Below are 27,882 nucleotides of genomic sequence, written 5' to 3'. Positions count from 1 at the left end.
ACTCCTGTTCCCTCCTTCTCCTCCTCCTCCTCCTGCCCTTAGAAACTCCCCTCCACAGTCAGTAGCGCTTCAGACGCGCTCACTCCCGCGAAACCAGTTGATCACCAACTCCACAACAAGTTACTCTGTGGTTCCGACTTTCGTTAACTTTATTTGGTTTCGACACCATGCTGGATTAAACCCACTAACTTTTGTTAATCGACTGAAGAAAGTTTGTTCCACCAAAGGTACCGCAGGTACAATGAGCGCATTCTGCTGCAGATCGACTGATTAGAGGTAAGTTTAGGACAGCAACTCACTGGCACTATTTTTCTCTACAGCTGAGCCTGTTTATGTAGCGAAGTTAGTCCGGATACACACAACCAGAAAGAAACAAATTGTGATTGTAAGTGATAGACAGCAGGAGATACAACTTGGTCCGTCAATCACAGTGTCCCTTTTTACAGTTCTTGCTCACAGCTAACAATATCTCTTCAGTTTTGTGCCTGTATTAGGGGCATTTCACCTCACTGAACATACACAAAAGCATCGTCATCTATTTTCACTGGCTTGGCTTCTGTTTTGTGTAATTCAACATGTGTTTCACAAGTGTAGCAGCTAGTATCTGCTCTGAATCCCTGTTAATGAGTAAACTATGGGAATTTGGACACTGCACTGACCTCTTTGATACTGATAGGTATTCCTGTCTTGTGTTTACCCTCAGGGGTGAGATCAGTTTGCACTGTGACCTGTGGGTCTGGACACTGACACTGAAGAGGACACATTCACTTTGGGAACATGGATATCGGCAATGATGTGGATCTATCCAATGAGAGCATTACCCCGTTGTGGAGACGCCGCACAGACAATTGTAAAAAACCCCAGGACTTAAGCAAACCTAAACCGCGGCCCCTCAGTTACCACATTAATGGGGTCACGACGAAAGACTTCCCTGTGGAGGATAACAAATCTTCTTTCACCTTGAGCCAACCTGCTGAGAGACTAGTGGTGGCGCCTCCGTGTTGGAGCAAGGACACTGCGGTTTTGAAGCATGTTCTGCACAAACCCTCAAAGAAATCCCGAGTTGTTCGAAGCATCAGCATTGGGCATTTCTCCAACGGACTGTTCTCACTGTCAAAATTCCGTTCCGGGGATACTAGATCTGCTTCACTGGATAATAGAGTCAGTAATGGAGACCATGACAAGGGGAAAAGCAGTAATGGATCGACAGTTTGGCCTGAAAAGCGTTCCCAGGACCCCCAGAAACGCATGTCCAGTCCGTTCAGCCTGAGCTCACAGAAAGACCAGATAGCATTCGGGACAAGTTCACCCGATGGTATTCCCCTCAACCGTTCCTCTCCGGTCTTGTCACCACAAACTCTTCACAACAACCACTACAACCACCAAGAACTGTCCTCCCTTTCATCCGCATCCAGCCCTTCTCCTCCAGCTCGGCGAACCCCAACCCCCTCCCACAGCTCCACTTCCAGCATCCCCTCCCTGTGTTCTCTAACTGCGTCAGACCCCCCAACCCCACGCTCCCCGTCTCCAGCAGACCGAGGACAGGCAGTTCTCAGACAGTCCCCATGCACACCTGCCTCCTCACAGGACCCCAGGCATGCCTCTTCCACTTCTTCCCTCTCCTCTACCTCACCCTCTCCTTCACTTTCCCCATCCATCTCTCCCCCTCCTTCCATTGTACTCAGCACCCACAGCCTTGCCGCACAGAAGATGGGCACGCAACAGCTAATTCCCAAGAGTTTAGCATCTGACAGTCGCCAGAACAAGGCGCCTCCCTCTGGGACGCAAGGCCAAGGTTTGGCAGGGCTTCTGGGCTTGGATCATTCCAAACGAGCGTTGAAAGCCCGCAGCATGGTGGAAACAGGAACCTACTTTTCTACAGGAGGGGGCCATGGCGAGGGGATGGATGGGGACAGTGACAGCCCGGGGACACTGAGAAGAGGCTTGAGGAGTACGTCCTACAGGAGGGCTGTTGTGAGTGGAGTAGACTTAGAGGTTCCATCGGTAGATCCAAAGGCTCATCGGTTATCAGAGCCTTTCCTCAAAGGGCTTGATGGGGTTAATCCAGCTTCACCAGTCAGCCCAGCAAGCCCTGAAACTTCAAGCCTCCCTAGCCCTGGAACAGCCAAGCCGTCAAGCCCGGGGACACCCAAACCTGCCAGTCCTGGGACACCCAAACTTTCCAGGCCTGGGACACCAAAACTTGTAAGCCCTGGGACCCCCAAACTTGCTACTCCTTGGACACCAAAAGCTACCAGCCCGGGGATTTCAAAGACGGCTAACCCTGGGACAGTAACACCTACCAGCACTGGGAAGAACAAGGTGGGTAAACAAGTTAGTCCAAAAAACCGATAGTACTGGGTTCAATGGATAAAGTGTTGGCATGTACTGAAGAAACAAATACTAATGCTCTTCTGATACCAATTGCGATCCCTAGACTTCAGGATCAGCCTATACTGAGTACCCCTCTGATACTTAACAACATTACACTCTGCCACACTGTTTGTTATTATCACATGATAATTTACCTGAAGCTAGTTGATTGTGTTGAGGCTAATTAGTTATGATATTGTATTGGTGTATTTATTGGCATACTCGCGAAGGCCTGATATCATATCAAAGGTTGATAACGATACTGGTATCAGTATTGGAACAACTCTATTGTTTGGTCTGACTTTCTGTTCCTTATGTAGACTAAGTATTAACACACCAGATTTGCTCGAGACTACACGTTTTAGAGAAGTAAAGCCAAAAGAAAATAATTAAAGCTTCATCTTGAGCATGGCACTGCACTTTGTTTCTTTGCTGCAGCATATTGAGATTTCTTGACTCAGTTAATCATAATCCATCTGATGGGCTTTTATGTGATTGTGCGCAAAGATTGCTTTGACTTGGGTCTCTGAGTTTTGGGGTCGGGCAAAGTCCAAAGTGTAAAACTGCAACACAAGCTCATTATTGTGGAACAAACTTAGCAGCAGCAACAGCAGCAGGAGCAGCAGCACAATCTCTGACAAGGCCTTACAAGGAAACAATTAATGTGGTTGTTGGGAGACATGACGTAATGTGACACCATGCGCACACGTACAAACTTATACACACAGTGGCTCTGTAATTAGACGGGGGTCAACGAAAGGGGTCACCAGAAAGGGCGCAGACAGGTCATGGACAGGTGGCAGAGGGACATAAAATGGATTCATTAAAAGTTGTGTGCTTGCTTGGTCCCACAGAGTTTTTCCAAGTTAATATTTTCGTGTGGGTTTCTCTTTCAGACTCCAGATAAGAAGAAAGTTTTGACATCTCAGCGGACGTTTGACAGCGAAGGTGAGAAACACCCATCTGGTTTGTTTTCAGCACCCTTTCCCTTTCGTTATCTTCTTTGTGCCTTTCTGTCTCTCTTAAACAAACAACATCCACCTTTTCATATATTGACAAAGAAACGTTGCGTTTCAGAGGAGGAGCTGTACCAGAACTACCAGGAGAAGGCCTTACATAATGACTCAGATGAAGATGCTGATTCCAGAGAGCCCAAACCTGATAACGGCATCGTGGTGCAGTACAGACCTATCCGCACCTCCTGGAGCCAGCTCACCGTGGTCAGACATCTTCTTACATCTTTCTCACCCTTTCCCACCATTGAGTCCTCAAACAAACATTTTACACGCAGCGCTGCAGCTGCGGAGTCTTGGAATGCTAGTGCTGTGAAGAATGCTGTCATATCCAGTTTGGCCACAGTCCATACCCATCCTCCCACTGTTTCTGCCCCCCTCTGCCCCTCGCTCTGTTTATCAGGGAGTACAGAAGCATTTCTTCTAGGAGTCGGGTGGGCAGGGAGGCAGACAGTCAGCCAGACCCACAGGAAGTCTTGGAAGCACTGCTGGGCTCGATGCCAGTGTGTTGGCAAACTCTATGTACTCGTCAGAGTGCAAATATGCTTAAAATGTTGCCCCTACAGAGAAGTGCGGTGGCTCTGCATTGCATAATATAGTTTAGGGACTGAAAAGGAAGGAAAGACGAATACAAGGGAAGAGATTGAGCTAATTTAGTTTTCTACTTAGGCTTCCCCGTCTGTTTGTTTACTCGCTGAGGAGGGAAAGTGTGGGAGCAAAAACAGGCCGAGGGTTTTCATGGATGCAATTAGGATGGGTTGCGGGTAGACAACGATAAGCACACAGACTCTAATAAATGGGAAATTGGATCCAAAGTGGAAAACATTGAGCAAAACACTGAATTGAATTGAGCGTACCAGAACCCTCTGCTTAGTTAACTCTCTCTCATCGCAGCTGCTGTACAGCTGTGGATCTGTTAGTCTGAATGCCCAGACAGAACATGATGTAACACTGAGGGATTATTCCTGAGCTTTCAAATCGCAAAGGAAAATCTGGCATGACGTCTGTGTGATTGGAAATTGAGGATGTTTTGTTCAAGTGAAGCCAAGAACCGGATCTACGAGTTGTCCTCACGTGAGTCTTTGCCTTTGCGACAAGTCTCTTCCCACTCGACTCCTCCCTTGACTTATTGTCCCCGTGGCACCTCTTGACATTTGGGTTCTGATTGAAGGTTACACCCCAGAATCTAAACATTACCAGGAATCAGCGCTTGTGCTTTCAGCAGGTGGAGCTTGCCTGGACAGAATCCTCTCATGTCGCATAAGTGGTTGAAAGTGTTGTTTTTTTGCTGTGCTTTAAACAAGAAAACAAGGATTAAAGCTTCAAAAATTAACTATAGTTGGCAAGTGAGCTAATTGATTCAGTTTCAGTTACGCCCAGCGAAACTGCAAACAGGGTAAAGTTTACTTGGCACGGTAGGGCGCATGTTGTAATGCACTCTATATTGATAGCTGATTTTGCTGATATGTAGTGCTGAAGGTTTGGAACAAGGGGAAAGTAACACCAAGAGGAACAGAGATTTATATGTGAGGGGAACTTAAAGAAGAGCGAGAGATGTTTAATCTGCTGCAGCTTTGTTTGTTCTCAGTGTTTGCTGAAGGCTGCAGGGCAGATACTAGAGAGAAGGAAGCCTCCTGCAGGAGCAGTATCACTTCCTTGTGCCTTTATACCAAAACAGGATGAGAAGCTCGTGGAAGTAAGGAAAGACGACGTTTCAGGATTTCTCCCGGCGTGTGCGATCTGGTGACGTGTGATGTGAAGTTGCCCCGGGTCGGATCGGTTAAATTTGGTGAAACATGACACGAAGGGAAGTTTTTTATTCAACCCTGCCTCCAGTTTGACGAAGCCGCAGGCAGATTAATTCAATAGCACTCCACACCCAGTCCATGCCAAAAGAATGCCTGGTTTCAATCTTATTCAAGTGGAGCGAATCTCACCAACACCCACGTACACTTTAACAGCTTTATTCGGGCAAATGGCGTTTTACCTTAAAAGTGTTTCTTAGAGAGTTCTCTATCTACGCTCTCCCTGTGCCTCTTTATTTTCCCATTTTCTACCACAACTGCCTCCATTAGCTCTCTATTCGCTGTGGTATGCAAAGTGCTCCTTCATTTGTGTGTGAGGAAAATAGTTCAAAATGCAAAGAGCCCCCGACCGAAAACAAGAGCGACTTTGTACATGAAACATTTTCACGCCTTTAGAAACATTTCTAACATTTTTTTGTTCTCACATTTTCTTTCCTCTCCAGGTTAAGAAAAGTGGTCTGTCAGACCGGATGAGTCAGGAGGAACGCAAGAGACAAGAGGTAGGGATTTTACAACCTGATTTTATAGTAAGAATACTACTACTTTTGGCTACATGCACTCTAAGCTAAGATTTACCAAACACAGGGGGAGTACGGCTTTCCATTAATGGTCTAGACCTATAAAAAAGCCATTAGAGGAGCACAACAGGAAAGGTGCATAATGGACTATTGTGTCCTTAAAGGGGAAGCATCATTAAAGGGAGGGGAAGGAGAGGTGTTCCAACACATGTTGACCTGAAATGGTGTCATATTAAGAATGACAAAACTGACGAGTAGAAACTTTGATTAGAACATTGAAAAGAATAGAACATTGATTGACACACTAATGAAAGTGTTGGTATTGTTTAATAGCATACCAAGCATGATTGTGGTGTACAGGTATGTCAGGCACGTTCATGACAGAGCGTGTGTCATAGCGCGGAGAGTGATTCAGGACCTGGGTTTGGTAACCGAAGCACGCAAAGACACAAACTGATGAAACACATAAATTAAAAAGACATAAAAAAAACCCTTTCTAACTATCTCCCTTGTCTTCCTCCCATTCCGCACCATCAGGCCATTTTCGAGGTGATCTCGTCCGAGCACTCCTACCTCCACAGTCTGGAGATCCTGATCCGCATGTTCAAGAACTCCGCGGAGCTCAGCGAGGCCATGACCAAGACCGAACACCACCACCTCTTCTCCAACATCACCGACGTCTGTGAGGCCAGCAAGAAGTACGTGTGATGATTTGAACTATTATCATGTGTCTATTGTTTTGTGTTCTTCCAGGGTTGGTTGTCATGGTAACACAACAGCTGTCGGTCTTTACATGCTGGTCGCTATTTTTAGGCTGCTCATAAATACTCCCCAGCTATGTTTTTGTCTGTGGTTTAGACTAATGAGCTGGATAATTTTCTTATTTAACGGCACTTAACAGTTGGTTGAAAGCTCTCTGTCTGTAAACACTGTTTATTGTATAGTGGGTCGTCCTTTCAGAGTTGTTTTCAGTGTGTAAAGGATTGTGGGTAGTGAGGCTTTAAGTCTGGGAAGAAGAGAGTGGTGAATTAGATCAAACAAAAGAACAATTAAGCTTCATTGTAGCTGCAAAATCAACATTCCTCTCTGGTTGTTTTGCCTGTTTTTCTAGGTAAGTGAAAGAACAATGCGTTAGCTAAACTGTGCTGCTATGACCCCTCTGAGTGTACCCGTCCATCATGATTTACAGTGCATACATGTGCATACGTTTAATGACATTCATGGCTAGGTAACCATGACTTTCCTAGGATCCCATAAACTGATGGAAACACTTATGCACGGGAGGCCATGAAAGTTGAGACGGATGAAAATGGTGCAGCCTCAGCAATTACTGCACTTCGTTGCACCGGGCTCGAAAAATGATTGACATATTACTGAAGCCATGTGTTCTTTGTTAGCTTCACATGTGAGATTACCATTATGATGGCCTCAAGTGCAGCTATGATGTAAATGTTTCTGTGAATCTTCTTCTGTCAGTATTCTTTATGATAACAGCCACCAAAAAACTCCCACCAAGGCAGCGGCCTCGTGTCTTTCTGGGACCAAATACTGCACAATTAACGCATGTTTTACAGTGTTTTCACACTCCCCCTCCATTTGTCCCAACTTTACTGAACCCCGGCTTTGAAACAAGCTTTAACCACGTCTTCCCCGGGCTCCAAATTTAAATTGTGACCCCTCAGCCAGGGGCCTGCTTGGAGCTCTGGGTCAATAAACCTAAGTGTGAACTGAGGTTGGCCTTTCTGTACATTCATTTAGAGAGCTAAAACATGTAAGTGTGAAAAGCCTTTATAAGACCATATGGTGAGTTTTATTTTATAATGGCTGCTCTAGTGAAGATGTGTGCGTGCATGCAGAGCTTCCACTGCTTCCCTTGTGCAACTGTTCCTGACATTTGCTCCGGGATTCCATGTCAGGATTGCAGCCCCCCTGCTCGATTTCACCATTGCATACAGTATACCATCTATATACCTGTAACTGACCTATTAACACAAAGGAAAAACGGCTTCTACAAATATTACGCCTCACTTTACGCAGCACAAAGATTAACATGTGGCCAGTATTAAAACATTTACACCTTATCCCCATTTTGCATGAATGTTGGTATCTGTAAATTCCTCACCAGTTCCTTAGAGTGTTCAGACATGCTGCAGCCCATCTCACTCCCCTCTCCCATTCCTATACACAGGCCACACACACTAATGCAACACGTTATCCTCCGCAAGTAAATAAGTAGACCTGTATAGCTTCAGGGAGGGGGCAGAGAGACGAAGGGACAGCAGCTCTTAAGATAAAAATGTGCCTGAAGCACAGGTTAAACAAGATGTCTTAGCTGGGAGAGACAGTCAGGCTTTGACTTTAACCTCTCGAAAAAACAATTGCAGGAATATCTTTTCATCTGCAGGCTCTTGTGCAGTCTGTGTGTGAGGGGAAAGATGTTAAGTATTTAAAATGCAGGTCTGTGACTTGTCGTATTTCACTTGCAGCCCCGGGATATGACCTGTCATTGCAAAATGTTAGGGAAACTAACAGAAGACTGTTGTACTTGCATTCAGAACGCTTTGATTTTCATTCATGAATCTATGTTAGGAGCCGGAACATGAGCATTGCCTTTATTTCCGTTATCCTGATTTAACTCCCCTCCTTTGACCTCTTCCCTCATGACAACATGCTGTCATCGGGGTCAGTGAGTTTCGCCTCAGGAGGGAGCGCAGCCTGAACTTGTGCAGCCTTGACCTGTGGAAGCCCTGAATGCACCTTAAGGACACAGGCCAGTGGAGGGGGCAAGATGTGTGTTTTTTCTGTCATCCTGTGTGCTCAAGCCCTTATTAGAAAGGGCAGAGTTCAGGGAGTGCAGGGTCAGGCATGGACACAAGGCTACATGGTCACAAGAGGCATTGCATCCCATAGATAGTCATGGTGTGTTTGTGGAGTAGGAATAGGGCTAGAGGTGCTTTTGCAGATGAGCCCAACTAAGTCCAAGCGGTCAAGGTCGGCGTCCTGCCTCTGTGCGACAGCTTCCTGTTTGTCACCTTGGATCCTGCATGTTAAAACACTTCTTCTCTTGTAGCTGGCCATGTGGCGTGCCGTTAAACCGGCCATCTGCTGGTGCTCAGGAAGAGGAAAAGCCTCTGTGTTATGGTTAATGGTAGGCTATGTCTATTTTAAGAGGCGGGGAGTTCCTCTTTTGTGATCTTCCAGCTGGGTTTAGACGAAAGGTGTTGGCGGTTCGTCCTTCCTTCCTGACTTTGTATCTGTCGTTGTATCCTATATTTTTCCCCAGAGCGTGGCGACTCATGATTTCACGCGTCTGACTCAAGCTTTCGACATGTACGGTATGAATCCTTGACACACTAACCCTTATTCATTCCTGTGGTCAGGTTCTTCAAGGAGCTGGAGGAAAGACACCAGCAGAACATAGTGATCGATGACATCAGCGACATTGTTTGCAAGCACGCCCAATCCAACTTTGATCCCTTCGTGACATACTGCTCCAATGAGGTCTACCAGCAGAGAACCCTGCAGAGGCTGGTGTGAGTGACTGGGCAAACACGCACAAACACAAGTTCTTATCTCATGGATTTCATCCAACATCGGCGCCAAGGAAATTCTCTTCTCTTTTTTAACTCCCTCTTTCTTCTCTTACTAGGTCGAAGAATCCTGCTTTCAAGGAGGTGCTGACCAGGATAGAGGGCCACCCAGACTGCAGGAACCTCCCCATGATCTCCTTCCTCATCCTGCCCATGCAGAGGATCACTCGCCTGCCCCTGCTCATGGATGTGAGTGCACAGAAGCATGAGCTTTGGAATTACAAGACTTTGACTCTTACGCAACACTTTGTTTATGCACTCTGCCCTGACTTATACTCCTTGAGATGTTTTCTAACCTCAAAGATGTTTGTGTGAACTTACATCATTCTCTAAACGGATTTACCTTCTCCTCTTTCTTCCTTGGTTTGTTTTTTTTCTTCTTAAGTTTCATGCTTCCTTTGGCACCGCATTATTATATCCCTACTGCGCCTCCTTCTCTTCCTCTCCCTTGCTCTACTTGCTTCCCCTCATTCTCGTCTTCCTTCAGCGTCTCCCAGGGGACTCTGGGGTTTATGCAAGAACACTCAGAGGCTTTTGGATCCTGAGAAAGTTTGGTTTCAATGCTTTACTTCCCACAGCTTTCTTAAGCATCAATATTTTATTAGGCTTTTGATAGACTGCACTGTGTATGGATGCAAATAATAGCTTTTCTGCATGAATGTGTTGAATGAGGTTTTGTACATTTTTAATGTGTCTAACTGATCTGTGCCCTGATTCCTTGTGTTGCAGACAATCTGTCAAAAGACTCCCAAAGACTCGGCACAGTATGAAGAGTGTAAGAAGGCTTTGCAAGCAGTCAGCAAGGTGCGTGACTAATGAGGAGTCGACCAGTAATGTTGAAGTTCACCTTCAAACCCTGCACTTTGGACAAAATAGAGTAGGCTGTAACATGCAGTAATAAATTGATACAAGCAGAAGGAATGTGTACATTATCATTAACAGAAGCTGTGTGGGTTTGTGTGTGACGGCGCAGGTGGTGAGAAAGTGTAATGAAGGAGCTCGCACCATGGAGAGAACAGAGATGATGTACACCATCAACTCTCAGCTGGAGTTCAAGATCAAGGTATGGACAAGCCATGACATTTAACAAATTGTGTAGCATCTTGGACAGCGTTTCTTTTGAAACACCATAATTGTGGGCAACAAAAGCTTAGCTGAGAAAATCAATGCTAAACTCACTTGTCTTTTAAAATATGAAGCTAAAGCCGCCAGCCTGTTAGCTTAGCTTAATGTAACGACTTGAAACAGGGGAAACCAATTGTTAGTTAGCAAAGTCCGCCTACCAGCACATGTAAACAACAGGTGACGTCGTGTGATGAGATAAGCAGCAATGTGCTAGCAAAGCCTTGAAGAAGGCTGCTAGCTAGCACGTTTACAGTGCTTTTAAAAATGGCTATGCTTTTATTGTGAAGATGTTTAAGATTATTTCTTAACCGGGAGTCAAATTGTCAAAAAATATTCTAAAAAAACTTGTACTGCTGCATGAGTTTTGTTACTGTGGACTTTGTGCCCCTGTTTCCTGTTTTAAGCTAAGCTAACTGGCTACTAGCTTACCATATCTGAGCATAAAAAGAAAATAAGTGCATTTTCAAAAAAAGAACTATAATAACTATTTAAATGTGCATTAATGAAATCTATACAGCATGGGACATGTACACATGCAGACAGATTAATACAAAGAGTAGGCCTACACATAACGTCATCCACTGGGTGATTATCTACACACATAATCCACACGATTCTTGGCAGGCTCGAGTGTGTCTAAGTAGAGTGGGAAATAGCTCTTGGCACATTTGGGATTCACAGATGTCTCGCGAACATATTCTCAGTCTGCATAGCCAGCTGTTCTCACATGCACACACAAATTGTGTTCAAGCATCTCCTGACAGCACCAACATTGCAGAGATGTTAATACACATAATTTTTTTTTTTCCTGCAGCCTTTCCCGCTGGTCTCGTCCTCCAGGTGGATGGTGAAGAGAGGGGAGCTGACCGCGTTCGTGGAGGACAACGGCATCTTCCTCAAGCGGAAGTCACGGCAGCAGGTGTATTTCTTCCTCTTCAATGACGTCCTCATCGTCACGAGGAAGAAGAGGTGAGTCTGTCCAAGTTAGCAGAGAAATTATGTAAACGTGGCGACAGTAGCTGGGGTTAGTGTGGCCTCCGCGTGCAGGCTTTGCTCATAACTCACCTGTTCTGACATGTCGAGGGTGAAAGTACCGTTGGTGTGAGAGTATGAATGCATGGAGCCGAGACCCTGAGTGCAGGGCGTGTGATATTGTTTTCTTAAATACTTGTTTTAACTTGTCCTTGGATTTGAGCCTGTTCGGATGAAGAGCGATTAATGTGGTCCAAACTGAACTGAAAGCAAAACAAATGACACTCAGGGAAGACAATAAAAACAACTGCTTCAAAAGATGATGTAATTCTCAGCAGGGTTTGGTTAAAGTTTTTTTTAAAAAGCTTAAAGTGCCACTACACTGATATTCCATGGCCTGCTTAATGGGTGTGTTTACTCAGCCAAACAGGTGCAGTTACCTGAACCTGCTGCGACTTGGCACTATCACCCTCAGCTTGTTTTTCTGAATGTTGTGGCGGTTTCAACATGTCCTGCTGCCGTGAATCATCTGGAGCTCGCAGATCTGCTTATTCTCAGCCTTTCCTGTGTCCCCGCTTTCCCCTCCTCTGTTTCCTCTAGTTTTAGGCAATGCCATGAAGTAAGCCATAAAGAGGACTTCCTCGAAGCGATGTGGTTTTCATTTGCGTGTGTAGTATCGGTGTGCCCGTACAATAGTGTCTGTTTTCGCCAAAAAACGAAAAAATCCCTTCCTGTTCTTCTCCCTCTGTGTCTGGAACTGATTTCACCGCCGCTCGCAGACTGAAGAATTCCTCAGAATCATTTCAAAAAAAGGAAAGAAACATTCCTTATAATATTTTTCTGGGAATCTGATCCGGGACGGCAGACTCCAGCAGTGTGTGGTGTCAGGCCTGTGTTTGGATGAGGGATTTTGGGAAAGGGAGTGCTCCGGAATCAGCGTGTGTGTATTTGTGCGTGTGTGTGTGCGTTTGAACGGGAGAAGCTGTTATAATATTGGTTCGTTCTGCGGGGAGCGCTTGGAGCCCTGCTGTGGCACGCTACTCTACTGCACTCCATCTGTAGTAATGAAAACAAAAACACACCAGGGGTACATGAGGGCCAGCCAGGCACTGTTAGGTCACAAACCCTTCTAGACATAATGCTTTAATAGCTCCGTCCCTGGCCATTATGACTAAGAGCGTGTGTGTTTGTGTGGGTTAGGGGGGGTAGCTTACAAGCGTGCTAAATGCCGCGATCTGCACGGATCCTCTCGGCTTCTTGTCTCATTTATCATCAGCTTACATTTCTAGGAATACCTTACAAGAGAGAAGGGGGGAAAGGTCAAAGCCACAGATCTTACACAGTAGAGAGAAAACATACCTGTGACCTTAGCATGTTTTAAAGCCTATATTTCTTAATATTTAGCAGGAAGAGAGCCCATAATTCTGTTAGCCCATGTGTGTTTATTGGTGTTATGGGTCCTTAAATGTAAGCATGATGTCTGCTGTTTGGGTTCAACAGCATTTCACTGGAAATAAATTTAGTGTAACAGCCGTTTGTAGAATATTACATCTCTTACAAATTTGTATTGGTTCAGCTTTTAACTCTTTAAAGTAAACATTTGAGTTTGAAAAATTAATCTCTTTTTACGTCTGTCTGTAAATCACATATATCGTCTTTGGTTGGACAGAACAAGCCATTAGAAGACTTCTTCTTCGACCCTGGAAATGTTCTGTTATATAAGAACGTCTATATGAGGTACACGGTAGCTCAGTCTGTCGGGGACTTGGCTTAGGAACCGGAGGGTGGCAGGTTCAAGTCCTGGTACAGACCAAGTGTGGAATTGCTCTCCAGCTGCCAGCACCTTTCCTGGGCACTGTCGAGTTGTCCTTGAGCAAGGCACCGTATCCCCCAACTGCTCGGGGCACATGTCCACGTGCAGCCCCCTCATTCTGACATCTCTCCATTAATACATGTCCAGAGGGTTCAGTTTGTGCCTGTGTGTTGTGGAAAAAACAGAGTGAAAAAATTGAATTTCCCCTCAGGGATTAATAAAGTATGATGTCTTCTTCTTCTGCTGCTTAGTCTTCTTCTTCTTCTTCTATACAAAAAAGTCAATATATAATTAGAGAAATTGATTTTGAGATTAATCAGCTATTAGAGTAACTGTTAATTCAGCCCTGTTCGAGTTATTTACCAAGATGATAATCAAAGTCTGACATTCAAAGATCCAGGCAGGTTTTAGTGCTTGTTGAGTATTGTTTTTACCTCTTAATAAAGGAAGATTAGAGTTGCAATAAGAGTATCAATAGACTCTAAAGTTAATATATCTGCTTTATAGCTTTGAGCTTGAATCACATTAGTTTGACTCTTTGAAATCATCCCCATGTCAGAGCGGGCGTTTGTCACGCAGTCCGGAAAGTGTTGATCTGCTGCTCTCTGGCTCGCAGGAACACTTACATAACGCTGAGTCCAAACCAGCTGGCCCCTCTCTCATCTTCACGTCCCGCCTTTTCCTTTGTGATGCTGGGCATCATCTAAACAACGGGTATTGTTGAGGTTTCCATTTCTCTCTGTTTTCTCTCTCCTTCTGTCCTTTCCCTTTTTCTTTTCCATTGTCGTGTGTGTGTGAGCGCAAGTCCCACACTTTCTGTTCAAGTGTTTTCTCTGTGCTTGTGTTTGTTTGAATACACCATAGTCTCAACACTCCTACTTTGCTCGAGAACAGTATGCTCCTACCGTGTGACTGTGTCTACACGCTCTTACTTGGACTCTTATCTGGAGATCTTTCAGGGGATTTAGCTTGTGTGTTGAAGAACTGGTTGTTCACTGGAAGATGGAAGCTGGCACAGCTATGATGACGTGTGGAAGATGTCTGTGTTATCTCTAACGGCAGAGTGATTTTCATTCCAGCCAGCTTATGTTTGTGTTTCTTTGTAAGAAGCTTGTGAGGAGGCCAAACTGTAGATCTGATTTCCTTAAATTCTTTACACCTTTCCACCACATTTCAACATAGGATATTGCAACAATTACCCACCTTCATTCTTCTGTTCCGCAGTAATCCAATACCTTAACCACCCACCTGCACACATGAGAAAACTCACACCACAGTCATGCAGATTCCCCACCCATCCCACTGTGGGTGTCATGTCAATGGAATTACAAGCATTTTACCTGCAGGGCCGTCAGGAGTCAAAATGCTGAAGACCCTAAAAAACAGCTCATGAAAGGATTCTTATTTTACCTCTAAAAGGGGTTTATTTTTTTTATATTTTGCTGACGATCGTCAGGGATTTGATTTTCATGAAGGCCTAAAATTTTACTACAAGGGTAATATATGTATACATATATTATTATATATATATGATTAATGTAATGTAAAGGTGAAAAATGAAAGGATACTGTCCCATAGTGCCACACGGTCGTCAGACAGATGAACCTTCAAGAACTCGTTAGCTGTTAGCTTTTAGCTTTCATACCGTGATAGCCTTCATCTATAGGCTTAAGTTAGTAGAGTAAAAAGAACACAACTACTAATTTTTCACTTTTTAACTGAGAGTTACAGAACTTTCAGTATATAATATAAGCTGTGGCTATAGCTATAGCAAGCGAGATTAGCTAAACTTTGACAGAATGGAGATAAGGGGGAAGCAGCTAGCTTGGCTCAAAGTCCGCCTACCATAACTTCTAAATCACTGACAAACATATTATAACTTGTTTGCTTAATCTGCACTTAACTGATGTGTTAAAATATTATTTTTGGTTTTACAATAAGACACGAGAGCCAGGCTAGCTGCCCCTCTGTCTCTCTGCGAGGCTAAGCTAGCTGTCTCCTGGCTCCGGTACATTTCATAACAGACCAAATGAGAGTGGTATGAATTGTTTCATGAATTGACAAGAAAGTATGCAAGTGTTTTTGAAAATGTTGACCTTTTCTGTTATGTTTCTGGTCAGTCTGGTTAGCATGGAACGGAGAGCAGCTTGTGGTTGCTGTTGGCTTAAGCAGCTCTGGTGGGATCTAGTTATTACTCTGTTTCCTGCCCACACCCTTATCGGATTGTCTCCCTGTACTCTGTGTCTCCACTTCCATGTGGTCTAAGTGGTTGTTGGCAACAGGCTTTAACCTAACAGATTGGTGGACAATAGGGGCCAATGGGTAGCAGTTGAACCTTGTTGAGAGCCTCCCAACCGTGACCGAGGATTCTCCAACAAGTCATGTCCCCTGAGTAAAGAGTAAAGAGTGAGGCGGATACACTGTCACTGCTGTTTGTTGTGCAGTTACCTTTGTCCCTGCACATTTGTGTGTTGAAATTGGACACTAATTGACATGCTGGCTTTTGGGAAGCTGGTTCCTGTCAAGTAGCTTCTTAGCTTGGCTGCTGTTTCAGTCCTGGGTTGATAAAACACATGTTGGCTGGACTTAAGCTCCTGTTCTCCAAGGCACTACGAAAACACACACACACACAAATGTTTTTCTGCAGGTTCAGTACTGCATTAGGGGTACCATGTTACATAATCAGCTCCAGATGTTTCTTACTCACTCTGTGTACTGCTAGACTCAGGGTCATGCTCAGGTAAAGGTACGCATGGGGATAGGTATGCATGAACTTAAGAAACCACAGGGCAGCTGATTTAGTGTAAGTGTATGTGGACTTTTGACTGGCACATAATCTGAGACATAATGTGACAGCTGATTTATTAATCCAGGTGAATTTTATTAGCTACGCAGCCCTCGGCCTCTCAGGGGTGGAAAAAGTGAGGCACCATGAAACTAGATCTTTACTGAAAACAATGAGCTTACATTTGATGTGTGAGCGGGAGTGCATAGATGGTGTAGTGGGTACACAGTAATCAGCATATATTATTTTAAATGACATGTTTTACTGATTTCTGATTATAGAACAAGTTAGATTTTTTTTAATAATTAGATACATGTGCTTTAAACGAACCAGCCAATAAAAATTGGTAATGCCATTCATTCTTCAAAGACTTAAATCTCTAATTAATACATATTTAACAGTTTCATGTAATATAATACTGGAAAAACAAAGCAATAACATATGGTAGTATATTTTTGTTAAAGCTCCAGTAGTGACTGTTGTATGGTGGCCGTATTGGGGTAGAAACAGGAATGCCTTTCCACCAGCTGTGGGTTGGGGCTCTTCCTAGGTAACTTTTTGGAGACAGAAAAGCGCAGTTCAAAATAAGGAATAGTGTCTGTTAAATAAAACTTATGTTTGTCTTGATGCTTGTTAGGGAAGATAAGCAGCTGAAAACACATTTATTGGCAGAAGAGTGCAGACTTTTTGATAACAGTAGGCCTACAATTCACCAAATTCATGAGGCAGCCATTTTCCTCTGGGATAGCTCAATTGCTAATGTTGTACTGCTGTGTAAGAGGTTTGCTAGTTGTACTGTACTGTACAAACATGGACATACTGACATTTTTTTATAATTAATTATAATTGTTATCATTTATAAAGGTCCATATTTTAAGTTGAAACGACAAACTCATTAGCTAGTGTTAGAAAACAGCTAATTTTAGCATTCAACTGCTTCCTAGCTAAATTTGACAGTGTTACACAAGACGATAGGAAAGACTTAATTTCATAGCTAACGGATAGTGGCTAGCTAGTGGATAGCTAGCTAGTGGCAATGTTGGGATACAGCTATGTTAGAAGTCAACGGTCACTTTAGCTAGGAATTAGTTGAATGCTAACATTAGCTGTTTTTGCTGTCTGTAGCTTAGCCTATGGGTTAAATGTGTTCTTTGAACTTGAAATATGGCCCAATGAGTGTGATTTTTGATATCTATTGTGTTTTTATTTGTTGATTAATAAGGAAGGGCTGAAATTAGATAACTATTTATATACTGTACATTTTGTACTACATCTATACAACAGTACTACTGTATTTTAGCTTCCCATTCTGAGCGTGATGTCAAAGAAAAATGGCTGCCGTGCCAATATGGTCAGCAAGTGACATTAAATTATTGTCTCTCTCTCTCTTTCTGTTAGTGACGAGAGTTACACCGTGATCGACTACGCTCTGAGGGACCAGATCTGGGTGGGCTCCTGCCAGCCCGAGGATCTCAACCTGTCGCCCGTCAGAAGCACCGCCAGCATGCTGAGCTCGCGGCAAGCCGGCGCCAACCACCTTTTCCGCCTGTGTTTCCGTAGCAACCACTCGAGTGAAAAGGTGCCCATGATCCTGGGGACGGAGTTGCTGTGAGTGTAACCTTTGTCCCTCTTACTGTTTTTGTTTCACTTGCATTTCAGTTACAGGTTTACTGCTGTGAAGCAACAGGTGAATCATATGATGCATATCATTACCCCCTCATGTTTTGATACGTAGAAGTAGGTCAGGATACTGATAAGGTTTGATATATTGGTTTCCAGCTTTCCTTTATAGCGGAATACTCAGCTTTAAATACATATAATTCAAGTCCTGTAAATCTCCTAGAACCCGATCCCTGCTCTCTTATCTTTTCTTCTTCTGCTCTGATGTGCTTCTGAACTTTTTAAAGTCATTATCTCTCCACTTAGCTCTTATTTCATAGTCTCTTTTTGGACAATGATAGCTCACAGGGATATTTTGTTACGTCTATTCCCAAGACGCTGCCTGAGCCTTACTGCTTTTTGTTTGTTTGACAGAGTAAATGAGGTTCATTAGTCTGTTTCCAGCCTTACTTTCTGCTGCAGTCTTACTGTAACACAGACCGGCTGGACCGGATAATTGTTTTGTTGACTGAGCGTCTTCCAACCAAACCATCTATTCTGGGGAAGTCTGCCTTTGTTTAAAGTCTCCTGGTTGTAGCTGAAATTTATTGCATGTGCGGCTTGAGTGGTTACTCACACATCTGACCTAGAAATAGAGTCAGCTGGTATAAAGTTCCTTGTAACTCGTGCCTTTAGCTGTGTTGGTAAATATCAAACAAACCCCCCTTTTCCTCCCCCTGTCCATCACTCTTTGTACAGCAAACAGAGTGCAAAGCGAGGTTGTTTAGATAGATTATATAACCCGTGCAAACAACGGGGATCTATCATATACTGGGTTTCACACAGGGTATATTTGTTCAAGAACATTTGAGTTTGAAATCGCGGTTCATGCGAACACACGCACACACATTATGTACAAGCGCGCATGCACGTTCGCTCAGATTTCACTGTAATTATTTGCTGTGGTTCAAGGCTTTGTTAAGGAGTGCTTTCATATGCACAGGGCCTGTTCCTCCTCATTCCTGTGCACTCAGAGAGCCTCACTCTGTATTCTCATTATGTAAGGTGTGGTTTTCAGTCTCACTGTACAAAACACGTCCTTAAAATGGTTCTGTTTTCTGCATCAGCCAAAACGTCCACAAGTACAGAGTGTGTTGTGACTACAGGTGTACAGTTAGTTAACATTTTACTACATAACAAGGTACTCCAATAGATTCAGTCAATGATAATTAAACAAAAGTTAATCTCAAACCAAGAAAAGAGTCATTACAAAACCGATACCAGACTCGGTATCAGCCTCCGTCGCTGCCTAAAATGTGGTATGGGGTATCGGCGAGTTTGCCAGTTAAAGTTATAATCTTGAAGATCTCAGTTTCATTCTCTTTGGCGCCACCTTTGCCAATAAACAGAAATTGCAGGAGCACACTTCCCAGTGTCGCATGTGTGACGTCCACCGTCTGCTCTTGATTTTCCTCGCTCCTTTTTAGACTGTTTGTCTTCATCTGATCGTCCAATTTGTTTCTTTTTCTTTGGATTGTCGCTTATTTTTGAAGTTGTATCTGTAGTCATCTTTTCTTTGTTTGTTCAGCCATAGTAGATTACTGTTTACTCGCAACTCTTGCAGAGACCGGAAAAGCAGCCGCTTAGCTCCGCCTACCCTCTCTGGCAGACCAACCACTGCTGGGTGATGGAAGACGAGTCACTAACTGGGCGCTGCTTGTGATTTTTTCCATAATAATACTATATACTGCAAATGCAAAGATCTTGCAGAGAGTGTCAATCAAAGCTAGCCAAATTCCAGCTACCAATAATAGGTATATTTTGGTATCAGTGGGGTACTCATGTGGGCGAATACAGATAAGCTAAGGTAAGCTTTATTGATCCCCCACAGGGGAAATTAACTTCTAACAGCAGTTCACAAAAAAAGAGATAAATAAACAATGAAATAAATACTTTAAGCTAGTTTTGTAATAGGAATCTGGCAGGAAAAAATGGTACTGGTAGACAAATAACATTATTTAAAGGTGTACTTACATATCCACAGGTGGGACCGGTGCATAGAAACAAATCACACACTTTGCTTAGTTTCTCTATGCATCTTGCCACATTGTTACATTCAAATAATTTAGAGGCCTAAATGTGTAAAACTTTCTTATCACAAGAAAATAAATCAAAGATGAAAAAAAAAGTCATAATTTTTATAAATTGGTATGATTCAGAAATTAACTGCGGTAAACCTGAACCTGTGATCCTTGTAGGGGTCTGCTACTCTTGTCAATCCACACTCGTCACAATTTTTCCACTTATCACTACAGAAATTTAAGCTGGTTTTGTGGCTGAATAGCAGTGTGGATATTAGCCCCCATGCTGTCACTAAGTGAAAGACTCAACAAAGCAGCTGCAGTAATACTGTTAAGTGTGACTGCTATGGCTCTGTGTAGGAGGTAATCACAGTGACATGACTTTTCTGTGCTGCCTGCAGAGCTTTATACACTACCATACATGAGGGGGTCTACTCGTCTAACTGCCCCCTCTGTCCCGTGTGTGTCGTTGTGGAAAGCCCCCAGACTCCCTCTTTTTTTGTGGGGTTTGGGGCCCATGGCTTAGCTGTAATATTGTGTGCGTAGGTCGCAGCGATGCACTCACTGTAGCCCTGAATGAGCCGTGGAGAGGACACCCTGGCAGCTTTCCATTGTATAAGCTGTAACCTAGCATCGGGCCATTGTTAAGTGGGCTGTTTCCCACGACTGACCCTCCCCCTCGCCTGTTAATTCTCTCCCCCCGACTTTTCCTCGCGGTCCCGTGTCTCATCTCTCCGACAGCAGCCTGTGTCTGCTCTTTGTTTTTGATGACCGGAGAATAACTTCCTCTTCCTCCGGCCGTTTCATCCCAATTTAGTGATCTAACCCAACATGACACATGGAAGTGCTGTAACATTAGCCAGACTATTTTGGTCTTCTGTCAGAGTTTGATGAATAGCAGGCGCGTCAGAGAGTATTTAGACTTTCTATTTAGATTGAGAGCAGCAACAAGTGATTATTTTATTATCTCTTTAACTTATTAAAATTGTTATGATTATTTGTGAAAAAGATGTTATAAAATTTGAAAAATACTAATCACGCGTCTTGTTTCAATTAAAGCTCCTGTGAGGACTTTTTCACTGGTTATGAAACAGGGTGAAATTAATTCTGATTACTCTATATGAGCTACAAAAGCAAACAGAACAGCAGCGACAAGATTGATTATTTTTATATAGTTATTTTTAATGCCTGAAGCTGCTGGTGGGGGGTAGGTGTCAGACGAAGTGATTAACTGCTCGCTGCCTTTGTTTACATTTTCCAGGGCAAACATTTACAGTGAGTGATACATATGGCTGTTAAAGAAAGCAGGAGGAGATTCTTTGTTAAAAACCACCACGTAAGCATGAACAGGACAAAATCAGCAAAGAGATGAGAGGTACGGCTTTGTCCACAGGGGGCGCTAAAATCAACACAAACCAAAAGTTCCTCACAGGAGCTTTAAGTACCGCTAAGGTACACCGCACCACTTGTGATGTATCATTATATGATTGTCTTGCAATGTATCTATTATCGCAGAATCGTTGTATCGTGATATTATTGTTATCATGGGCCACGTATCGTATCGTATCGTATCGGGGACATATCTACCCAGTTGCATGGCTGTACATGTATTTTAAGCCCTGGAAAAAAACAACTTCCTGTTCATGGCGAACAACGTGTTGCCATGGCAACAGAATGTATGTATGGATATATGAATGTATGTTTCTGAGTTTCAAAATGGAGCATGGCAAAGGTCTCGGGGAAGCTCAACAGTTAGACGCTTCCTCAGCGGAGTCCTCCCAGGGCACCGTCAGTTCTACATCATGAACTATCCGCTGACGCGCAGATCATAACACTGTGTCAGGCCTCGTGAAACCAGGTGATTTATGCGATTCAGTTCCACAAACAACACTTTTAAATTCATTTATTGTACAGCTTCAGTTTATAAACTTTATATGAAGGTACCCAGACGTATTCCAATTTTTACAAAGTGATTTGGAGCATAAACAGGAAGCATTTTTGCATGATTGAGAGCAGATACATGCATGGAAAAAACGCATCTAAAAAGACATCTAAGTGTCTTGCATATGCCTGCCTATATTGTTCACTTTGGCTCTGAATTTAAGTGCAGCTCAAGTCGGGCTCCAATGTGAAATTCCACACATTCTGAGCGAAGGCGGGTCTGTGTGTTTTTCATGTTTTATTTTTGTTGAAACGAAACTGCACAAATGGGCCTTTTCTTAGGTCGGTGAGTGTGGGCGTTTCTGCTTTCACTTCCAATTCTTCTCTACCTGCTGAGCCCTTTAAGCCGACGTCTTTCCTATCGCCGTGTGAGGTCTCACAAGGTGCATACAGTAGACTGATATAACAACAGCGGTGACATAACGCATCAGGAATTCAGCCAGACAGCTGGAATCAGAGACGGCACAAGGACGTCTGTGTGTCTCTCTGGCATCCTTTGCTTCTCTTCTGTCTGTATCCTCTTCCTCTTCACTGTGTCCCTTTTTTGTTTAGAGTGTGCATGCCAGTGCGTCTTCCCCATGACCCTGATGTCGTGTCCTGTCCAGAGCCGGTGAATAGCTCTTCTCTATTAGCGGAACAGAGGAGCTACAGAGTTCAGCAGCAAAACAGTTCTGTTAGGCAGATATGCAGCTATAACACAAAGCAGCACCGGTTACATAACAACTGGAGGAGGGAGTCTGCACTCCTGATGCACACTTTGGCGATGCTTTTTATGATGCTTTTTCCCTCTGTCTGCTTTGGTTTATGTTAGTGTTTTTGATTTTTTACTACGCCTGCTTTCGTTTATACGATAACTTGCTGATGGGATCGGTTCCCTCTTCCTGGGAGTTTCCCTCGCTGGTTGAGGTATCGTGTATTATACCCCAGAACCTCTCTGACCTGTGGTTAGGTGGAAACAAAAGAAGAACTTGGTCGGGAGTAAACAAGCTGATAGGAGTCAGCAGAAATGGTCAGGAGGAGAGGTAGAAATTCAGCATAAAAACAGCGGTCTGGCGATGATTCCGAGCTGGCGGAGGAAGCAAGGTTAGAAAGAGGCTGTCATCGCTCTTTATCTGCTTGTGTGAGAGAGGGTTCGCAGTGCAGCAGCGAGGCCAATCCTCCTTTTCAAATGTGAAACCAGAAACTCCGACAACAGATCTATGATTCTCTTTCACATCGGGGGATGAATGGTTAAAGGCGGGGAGCTTCACTCGCATGATCCTGCACAGACCTGCAGTTATGTAAAGGGTGAAGAGGGCAAGCACCTGCTATTTGTACATATGCATGCATGTAAACACACACGTACACACCCTCTCGCATTCTGACGGCTGTTTCTATTTTACCTGAACCCCTGTCGGTATGCGCCTCGCATTCCTCAGATAACCATTAAGTGCTTCTCAAACACGCAGGGTTGCCTGTTTGCGGTTTAGCAAATGCACGTACGCTCATAGTTTAGATGAATGTATTTCAGCTGTTTCTGCCTGAGAAGGCGACCTGTCATGATGGTGTGCTGTATATGTGCACATGTATCTGACTGTCGGCATGTGTGTCCAGCTGTCAGAAGCGGCGACTAACAGCTGCCTTTCCCACAGGGCAGCTCGGACGTTAGAGGAGCTTACACATGCAGCGCAGAGAAGGGACCAGGCCAAAGTACAGAATTAATATGTGCTTTTTATTAAAGGACTTGAATGTGATTTAAGCAATACTTTAAATATGTGATCTTGAGGACTGTAAGAAATGGAGTTTGAAGCCTGGAGTTCCGCATTTTGGCATTTTGGCATTTTTGCAACCTGAAGTGAAAGTATTTGTACCACAAAAAATCTCGTCTCACTGGTGGTTGGGGGCCTACTCAAGGATGATGTAGCACCTGTTCATACATGCACTCCTTACAGTTTACTGCTGCGTGAAGTAGGGGTGGAAATCACAGGGTAACTCACGATACAATACGCGACATGATACGTGGCCCATGAAAACGATAACATCACAATACAGCGATTCTGCGATAATTTAAATATTGCAAGACAATCACATAATGATGCATCACAATATCTGATAAACTGAAGAACACAAAATGCCCCGAAAAAGGTAAAATGCAGAATAAGTGTATATATTCACTGCTATTTGATGGACGTGTAAATTAAATTTAAAGGACTAAAGAACAATTTAGGACTTTGAATTTGAAAGTGGCTGTAACTTCTTTTCACTGCTGTCCAACGTTATCCTGCTGTGTTCTTCTTCTATCCTGCTGTTAAAGGGCCAGTCGCAGATTTTCAACCTCAGTCCTATCATGCTATTATGGGATGCTAATGCCTTTATGGTAGAAAAAAAATCTGATTTTGCTGTGTGCCTTTGGAGGACGCTATCTGCTTCCCCAATGGGCCCTGGAAAACCTCCGCAAGACTACGTAAAACGCATTTTTTTTAGACAATCCACCGGTATATTCTCGTCGTATTTCAGATTCTGTACCGCTCTAAGCCATTGCCTGCAGTGAAACGTAGTATTTCCTTTCAAAGGGAGGGGTGCAATGCACACTGGGTGTTGTAGGAATGTAGAACAGGCGAAACCGCAAGCTGTTTGTACGACTTTCTCCACAGCTATGGCGCCAATTTCAAATATTATTGCTTCTATTAATTATAGGGAACACCAGCTTTGACTGACAGTGGCTTTTTTTCCAGGGGCAAATTGCTCCTTTAATTTCTTTTCACCGCTGTCCGACATTATCCCGCTGTCTTCTTCTTCTTTTATCCTGCTGCCAGCTTCTTCGGCCGACTCATTTATGTTCACGTTACACTCGTACATATAATAAGCAGTCATGAAGTAGTGACGTTTGCATTCACAAGTGCTGCCAACCCGGACAAAGTCGGGAAATTTTCAGGAGTGCAGTGCCAGTGTATGTGTGGAAGGGGCTTTTGATACGCGGACTGGAGGAGGACTTACTGTACGTCCTGAGCCGCAGGGAGAGCTCAGTCATCATTCGACTCCAAAGGTCACATTTCAGCAGATATAATATTGCCTTATGGGTGAACTTTAATCACGTCTGAGTTTTTATTTTAAGCAATCCTTATAAAAGTTTATGGCGAGTTCACACGGTCCAATTAGCTGTGGAGGGATGACGTGACCGCCCGCTTTACAGCTTATGTGTCCTGAAAGGGATCAAAACAGCATGTGCACAATGGGAACACAGTAATGAGGCCTGACTCATGGGACTTGCCCATTTGAGGTCCATTTCAAGCCAATTTAAAGATTGTCCACACACAAGTGCTGCTCTCAGCCGGATTGTCTGTGCATGCTGTACCCATCTGCATGATGCTGACTCACACAGTGGGGCCTCAAATACCCCCTCTGCTTCATTTCCTGAACCCCCTTTATCTGTTACTCTTTCTAAATCCTCGCCCCCCTCCTGCAGTAGCAGATGAGAGCAGGTGAAATGAGAGATAGGGTTTCTTGGAATCTGACCTGCGCGACACATAAGAGAGAAAGGAAAACCAGGTCTGTGCCCTCCTGAGAATCAGCCTTTGTGCTCGTTCTCCTCACAAATGAAAACACACCTCTGTTCTCTTGATGACGGGGGGCAAAGAGGAGGGAGGGAGGGCAAAGTGATCCATTTTCCTCTTTAGCCTGTTAGCTTGTGTGCTTGTTGCTTTGTTTAGGTTAGCCTGACTGTCCTTTGTAGCTTGGTACGTCCTCAAAAGCAGATGTGACAGCGCTGACATTTCTGAAAATGAAACCCCTTTAACCACGCACAGCTCCGCCACTGTTGGTGCCAAAAGTGCTCATGTTCTGCTGTGTGTGCTTGCAGGAATGAGCGTGCTCGATGGATCAGCGCTCTGGGCCAGAACGTAAACAAGGACAAGAGTCAGGACAGAACCAGTAAGTTCCCACACACACACACACACACACACACACACACACTCCTCCATCTTTCTTAAGCTTACTGCACCACCTTGTGGTCATTTAAAGGAACTGCTTTTTCTCAGATTGATGTGAAAACAATTCAGATAAAAAAAGTCTTACATGTCTGAAGTTATTTAATTTGACTGGTGTGTTTGTGTTGTTTCAGATGCCATGCAGGTGGAGGTGATCAGAACGTACACGGCCAAGCAGCCCGATGAGTTGTCCCTGCAGGTGGCCGATGTGGTGCTGGTCTCGCAGACTGTAGAAGACGGTACGTCGGCTCTAAATGCCTCTCTCGCACTCGTTTTCTCCTCCAGCCTCCCCTCATTTTTCACCTTCCTGTGTAACTGCATCCTTTCATCATTCCCTTTTTATGTATTATGTTCTCTTTGATGTTCACATAATGGAGCTTTATATCCTGTTTGAAGATGTGGTTTTAAACCCAGACAAACACACGCACAGGCCAAAGGTCGCTTCCCTTTTGGTGACCATAGCAACTGGCTTTCATGTTAAAGAACAGACAGCGTTGAGCATCAAAAGACTAAAATAGTTAGAGTTTTCATGTATCGATATGATTCTCCTCTCAGGCTGGTTTGAAGGTGAGCGCCTGCGCGACGGAGAGAGGGGGTGGTTTCTCGCCGAGTGTGCAGAAGCCATCACGTGCCAGGCCACCATCGAGCGCAACATGCAGAGGATGGACCGCCTGCAGGGGCTGGAGACTAATGTGTGAAGTGGCTGTCGAACCACAGAGGGCTCTTCTCAGAATCTCCCGCACCACGAGTGACCTTTTAAGCAGCGGAGGCAGAACAATGAGTTCAATAACGGCATGAGCGACCTGCTGGCGGGGACCGAGCGGGGCCTGGCTTTTTTGGACGCAGGACACGTTACAGCGGGGGGAAAGAGATGACTCCGCTGTCTGAGTTTCAAAGCAAACACTGTTCAGAACAAACACAGTGGAAGAACAGAGACTTCCTTAATTACTGATCGCTCCCCGTGTGGGCGGGCGGGCTCGGCGGTGGGATCTGTCACATTCATTAATCCCCCGGTTGGTTTAAAAAACTTCACACCCACAGCCAGAGTCGCTGCTTTCAGAACCCGGCTGTATAACAAAAGTCGGTGTGAGATGTGTAAATTTTCAAACATATTATCTGAGTGAAAGTGACGTGCAATGTAATAAGTGTGACTACACGACGGCTGTAAGAGTTGAAAATGACAGCGGCCTGATGTGACGGGTAATACGGCTCGGGCCATGTGACTATTAGCTTTGCCTGTAACTATGAAGATGTTAGATGTGAAAGTGATAATAAGGCGGTAGCGTGGGTTTGGCAGCTTCTTTTGTACAGTGTGTGGGATTAGTGTGGAAACGTGTATCAGTGTTTCAGTAGCATCTGTTAGCGAGGGGAACTTTTAAACTGATATTCACAAGAAAACACAATGGGAGTTTTGCAACGGCACTTTGTGTTAGTAGAATAATTAATTGGGTGGTATAATGAGTTACAGTCTGCTGGGAGGTATTAGATAAGGTGTCATCCATGGGCAGCAGGGCCAAGGATCTGTTCTCCACCTGGCTGTTTGTCACCACTTAATGTCAACACCATGAATCAAACTCTACATTTCTGCCATTTTTCTCTCCATCCACTCAATGATTTGGACAGCTTGAAATATCACACTCTCTCCATGCCAGCCAGGATTGTATTTCTAAATATCCCCCTCAGGATTTATATTATCCGCGATGCGACAGAGGCGAGCTGAAACTAATTTGCGCGCCGATGGTGAGACCGGAAGAGACGAGCGAGCGCGGCCCGATTGTCCCCGCGTGAGTCATCTTTTTTTAGCCATGCCCAGCCTAAGGAATATAAATGGCTTGGTCTGAGCGTGGCTGTATGACACCATCATCTGGCCCTTACCCAAGTGTCAAAACCCCACAGCTGCTGAGCTACGTGAAGCGGAGTATGACGGTTAGCCGGCGGGAATAACACCTGACGACGCTTTGCATTCGCACTCAGGGAAAATTAGCGAGGAGCATGAACTGACCTTAATGTCAATCACTTCCTGTATCTTGTAACTATTGTAAATCACCTGTGAACATGTAAATATGTAAAACAGCCTGAATTGTAACATGTATGTTTTTCAAATTACAGATTTATATTGCAGAAACTTTCTTATAGTCGACCTGATATATTTTAATCTGCCATCATAAATAAAAGCGCAATTGCTTTGGGCCTGTCGTGTGTTCCTATTGATCAATGTGACATCCCTTTTCCCTGCAGAGGACCACTGCTACATGCACCAAAGAAAGTGATCCCCTTTATTCCTTCGAGTATGAATTTTTGG

General features: G+C 44.2%; 1 protein-coding gene across 1 annotated transcript; it reads left to right on the top strand.

Annotated features, from left to right (window-relative positions):
- Window positions 1–102: 102 nt before the first annotated feature.
- LOC138597432 (rho guanine nucleotide exchange factor 26-like) lies at window positions 103–27,750 on the top strand. Its single transcript, XM_069669031.1, has 15 exons — window positions 103–276; window positions 704–2,322; window positions 3,270–3,321; window positions 3,451–3,593; window positions 5,635–5,691; window positions 6,247–6,407; window positions 9,090–9,242; window positions 9,359–9,488; window positions 10,029–10,103; window positions 10,273–10,362; window positions 11,239–11,393; window positions 17,393–17,602; window positions 25,454–25,524; window positions 25,715–25,819; window positions 26,136–27,750. Exons 2-15 carry the CDS (start codon window positions 778–780, stop codon window positions 26,276–26,278), a joined length of 3,090 nt encoding a protein of 1,029 aa, XP_069525132.1. The 5' UTR covers window positions 103–276; window positions 704–777; the 3' UTR covers window positions 26,279–27,750.
- The last annotated feature ends 132 nt before the right edge of the window (window positions 27,751–27,882 follow it).

The sequence above is a fragment of the Semicossyphus pulcher genome, unplaced genomic scaffold (assembly GCF_022749685.1).
Source record: "Semicossyphus pulcher isolate SPU_LCO1_2020_fin unplaced genomic scaffold, fSemPul1.0.p SCAF_19, whole genome shotgun sequence".
In the NCBI taxonomy this organism is placed as follows: domain Eukaryota; kingdom Metazoa; phylum Chordata; class Actinopteri; order Labriformes; family Labridae; genus Semicossyphus; species Semicossyphus pulcher.
This window is presented reverse-complemented; position numbering and strand designations above follow the sequence as displayed.

Bases quoted from the DNA above. Each gene is read 5' to 3' on its own strand.
- LOC138597432 (XM_069669031.1), top strand. From the start codon at position 778: ATGGATATCGGCAATGATGTGGATCTATCCAATGAGAGCATTACCCCG. The intron at 2,323-3,269 runs GTGGGTAAACAA...TTTCTCTTTCAG, and splicing joins CCAGCACTGGGAAGAACAAG to ACTCCAGATAAGAAGAAAGT. The intron at 25,820-26,135 runs GTACGTCGGCTC...TTCTCCTCTCAG, and splicing joins CTCGCAGACTGTAGAAGACG to GCTGGTTTGAAGGTGAGCGC.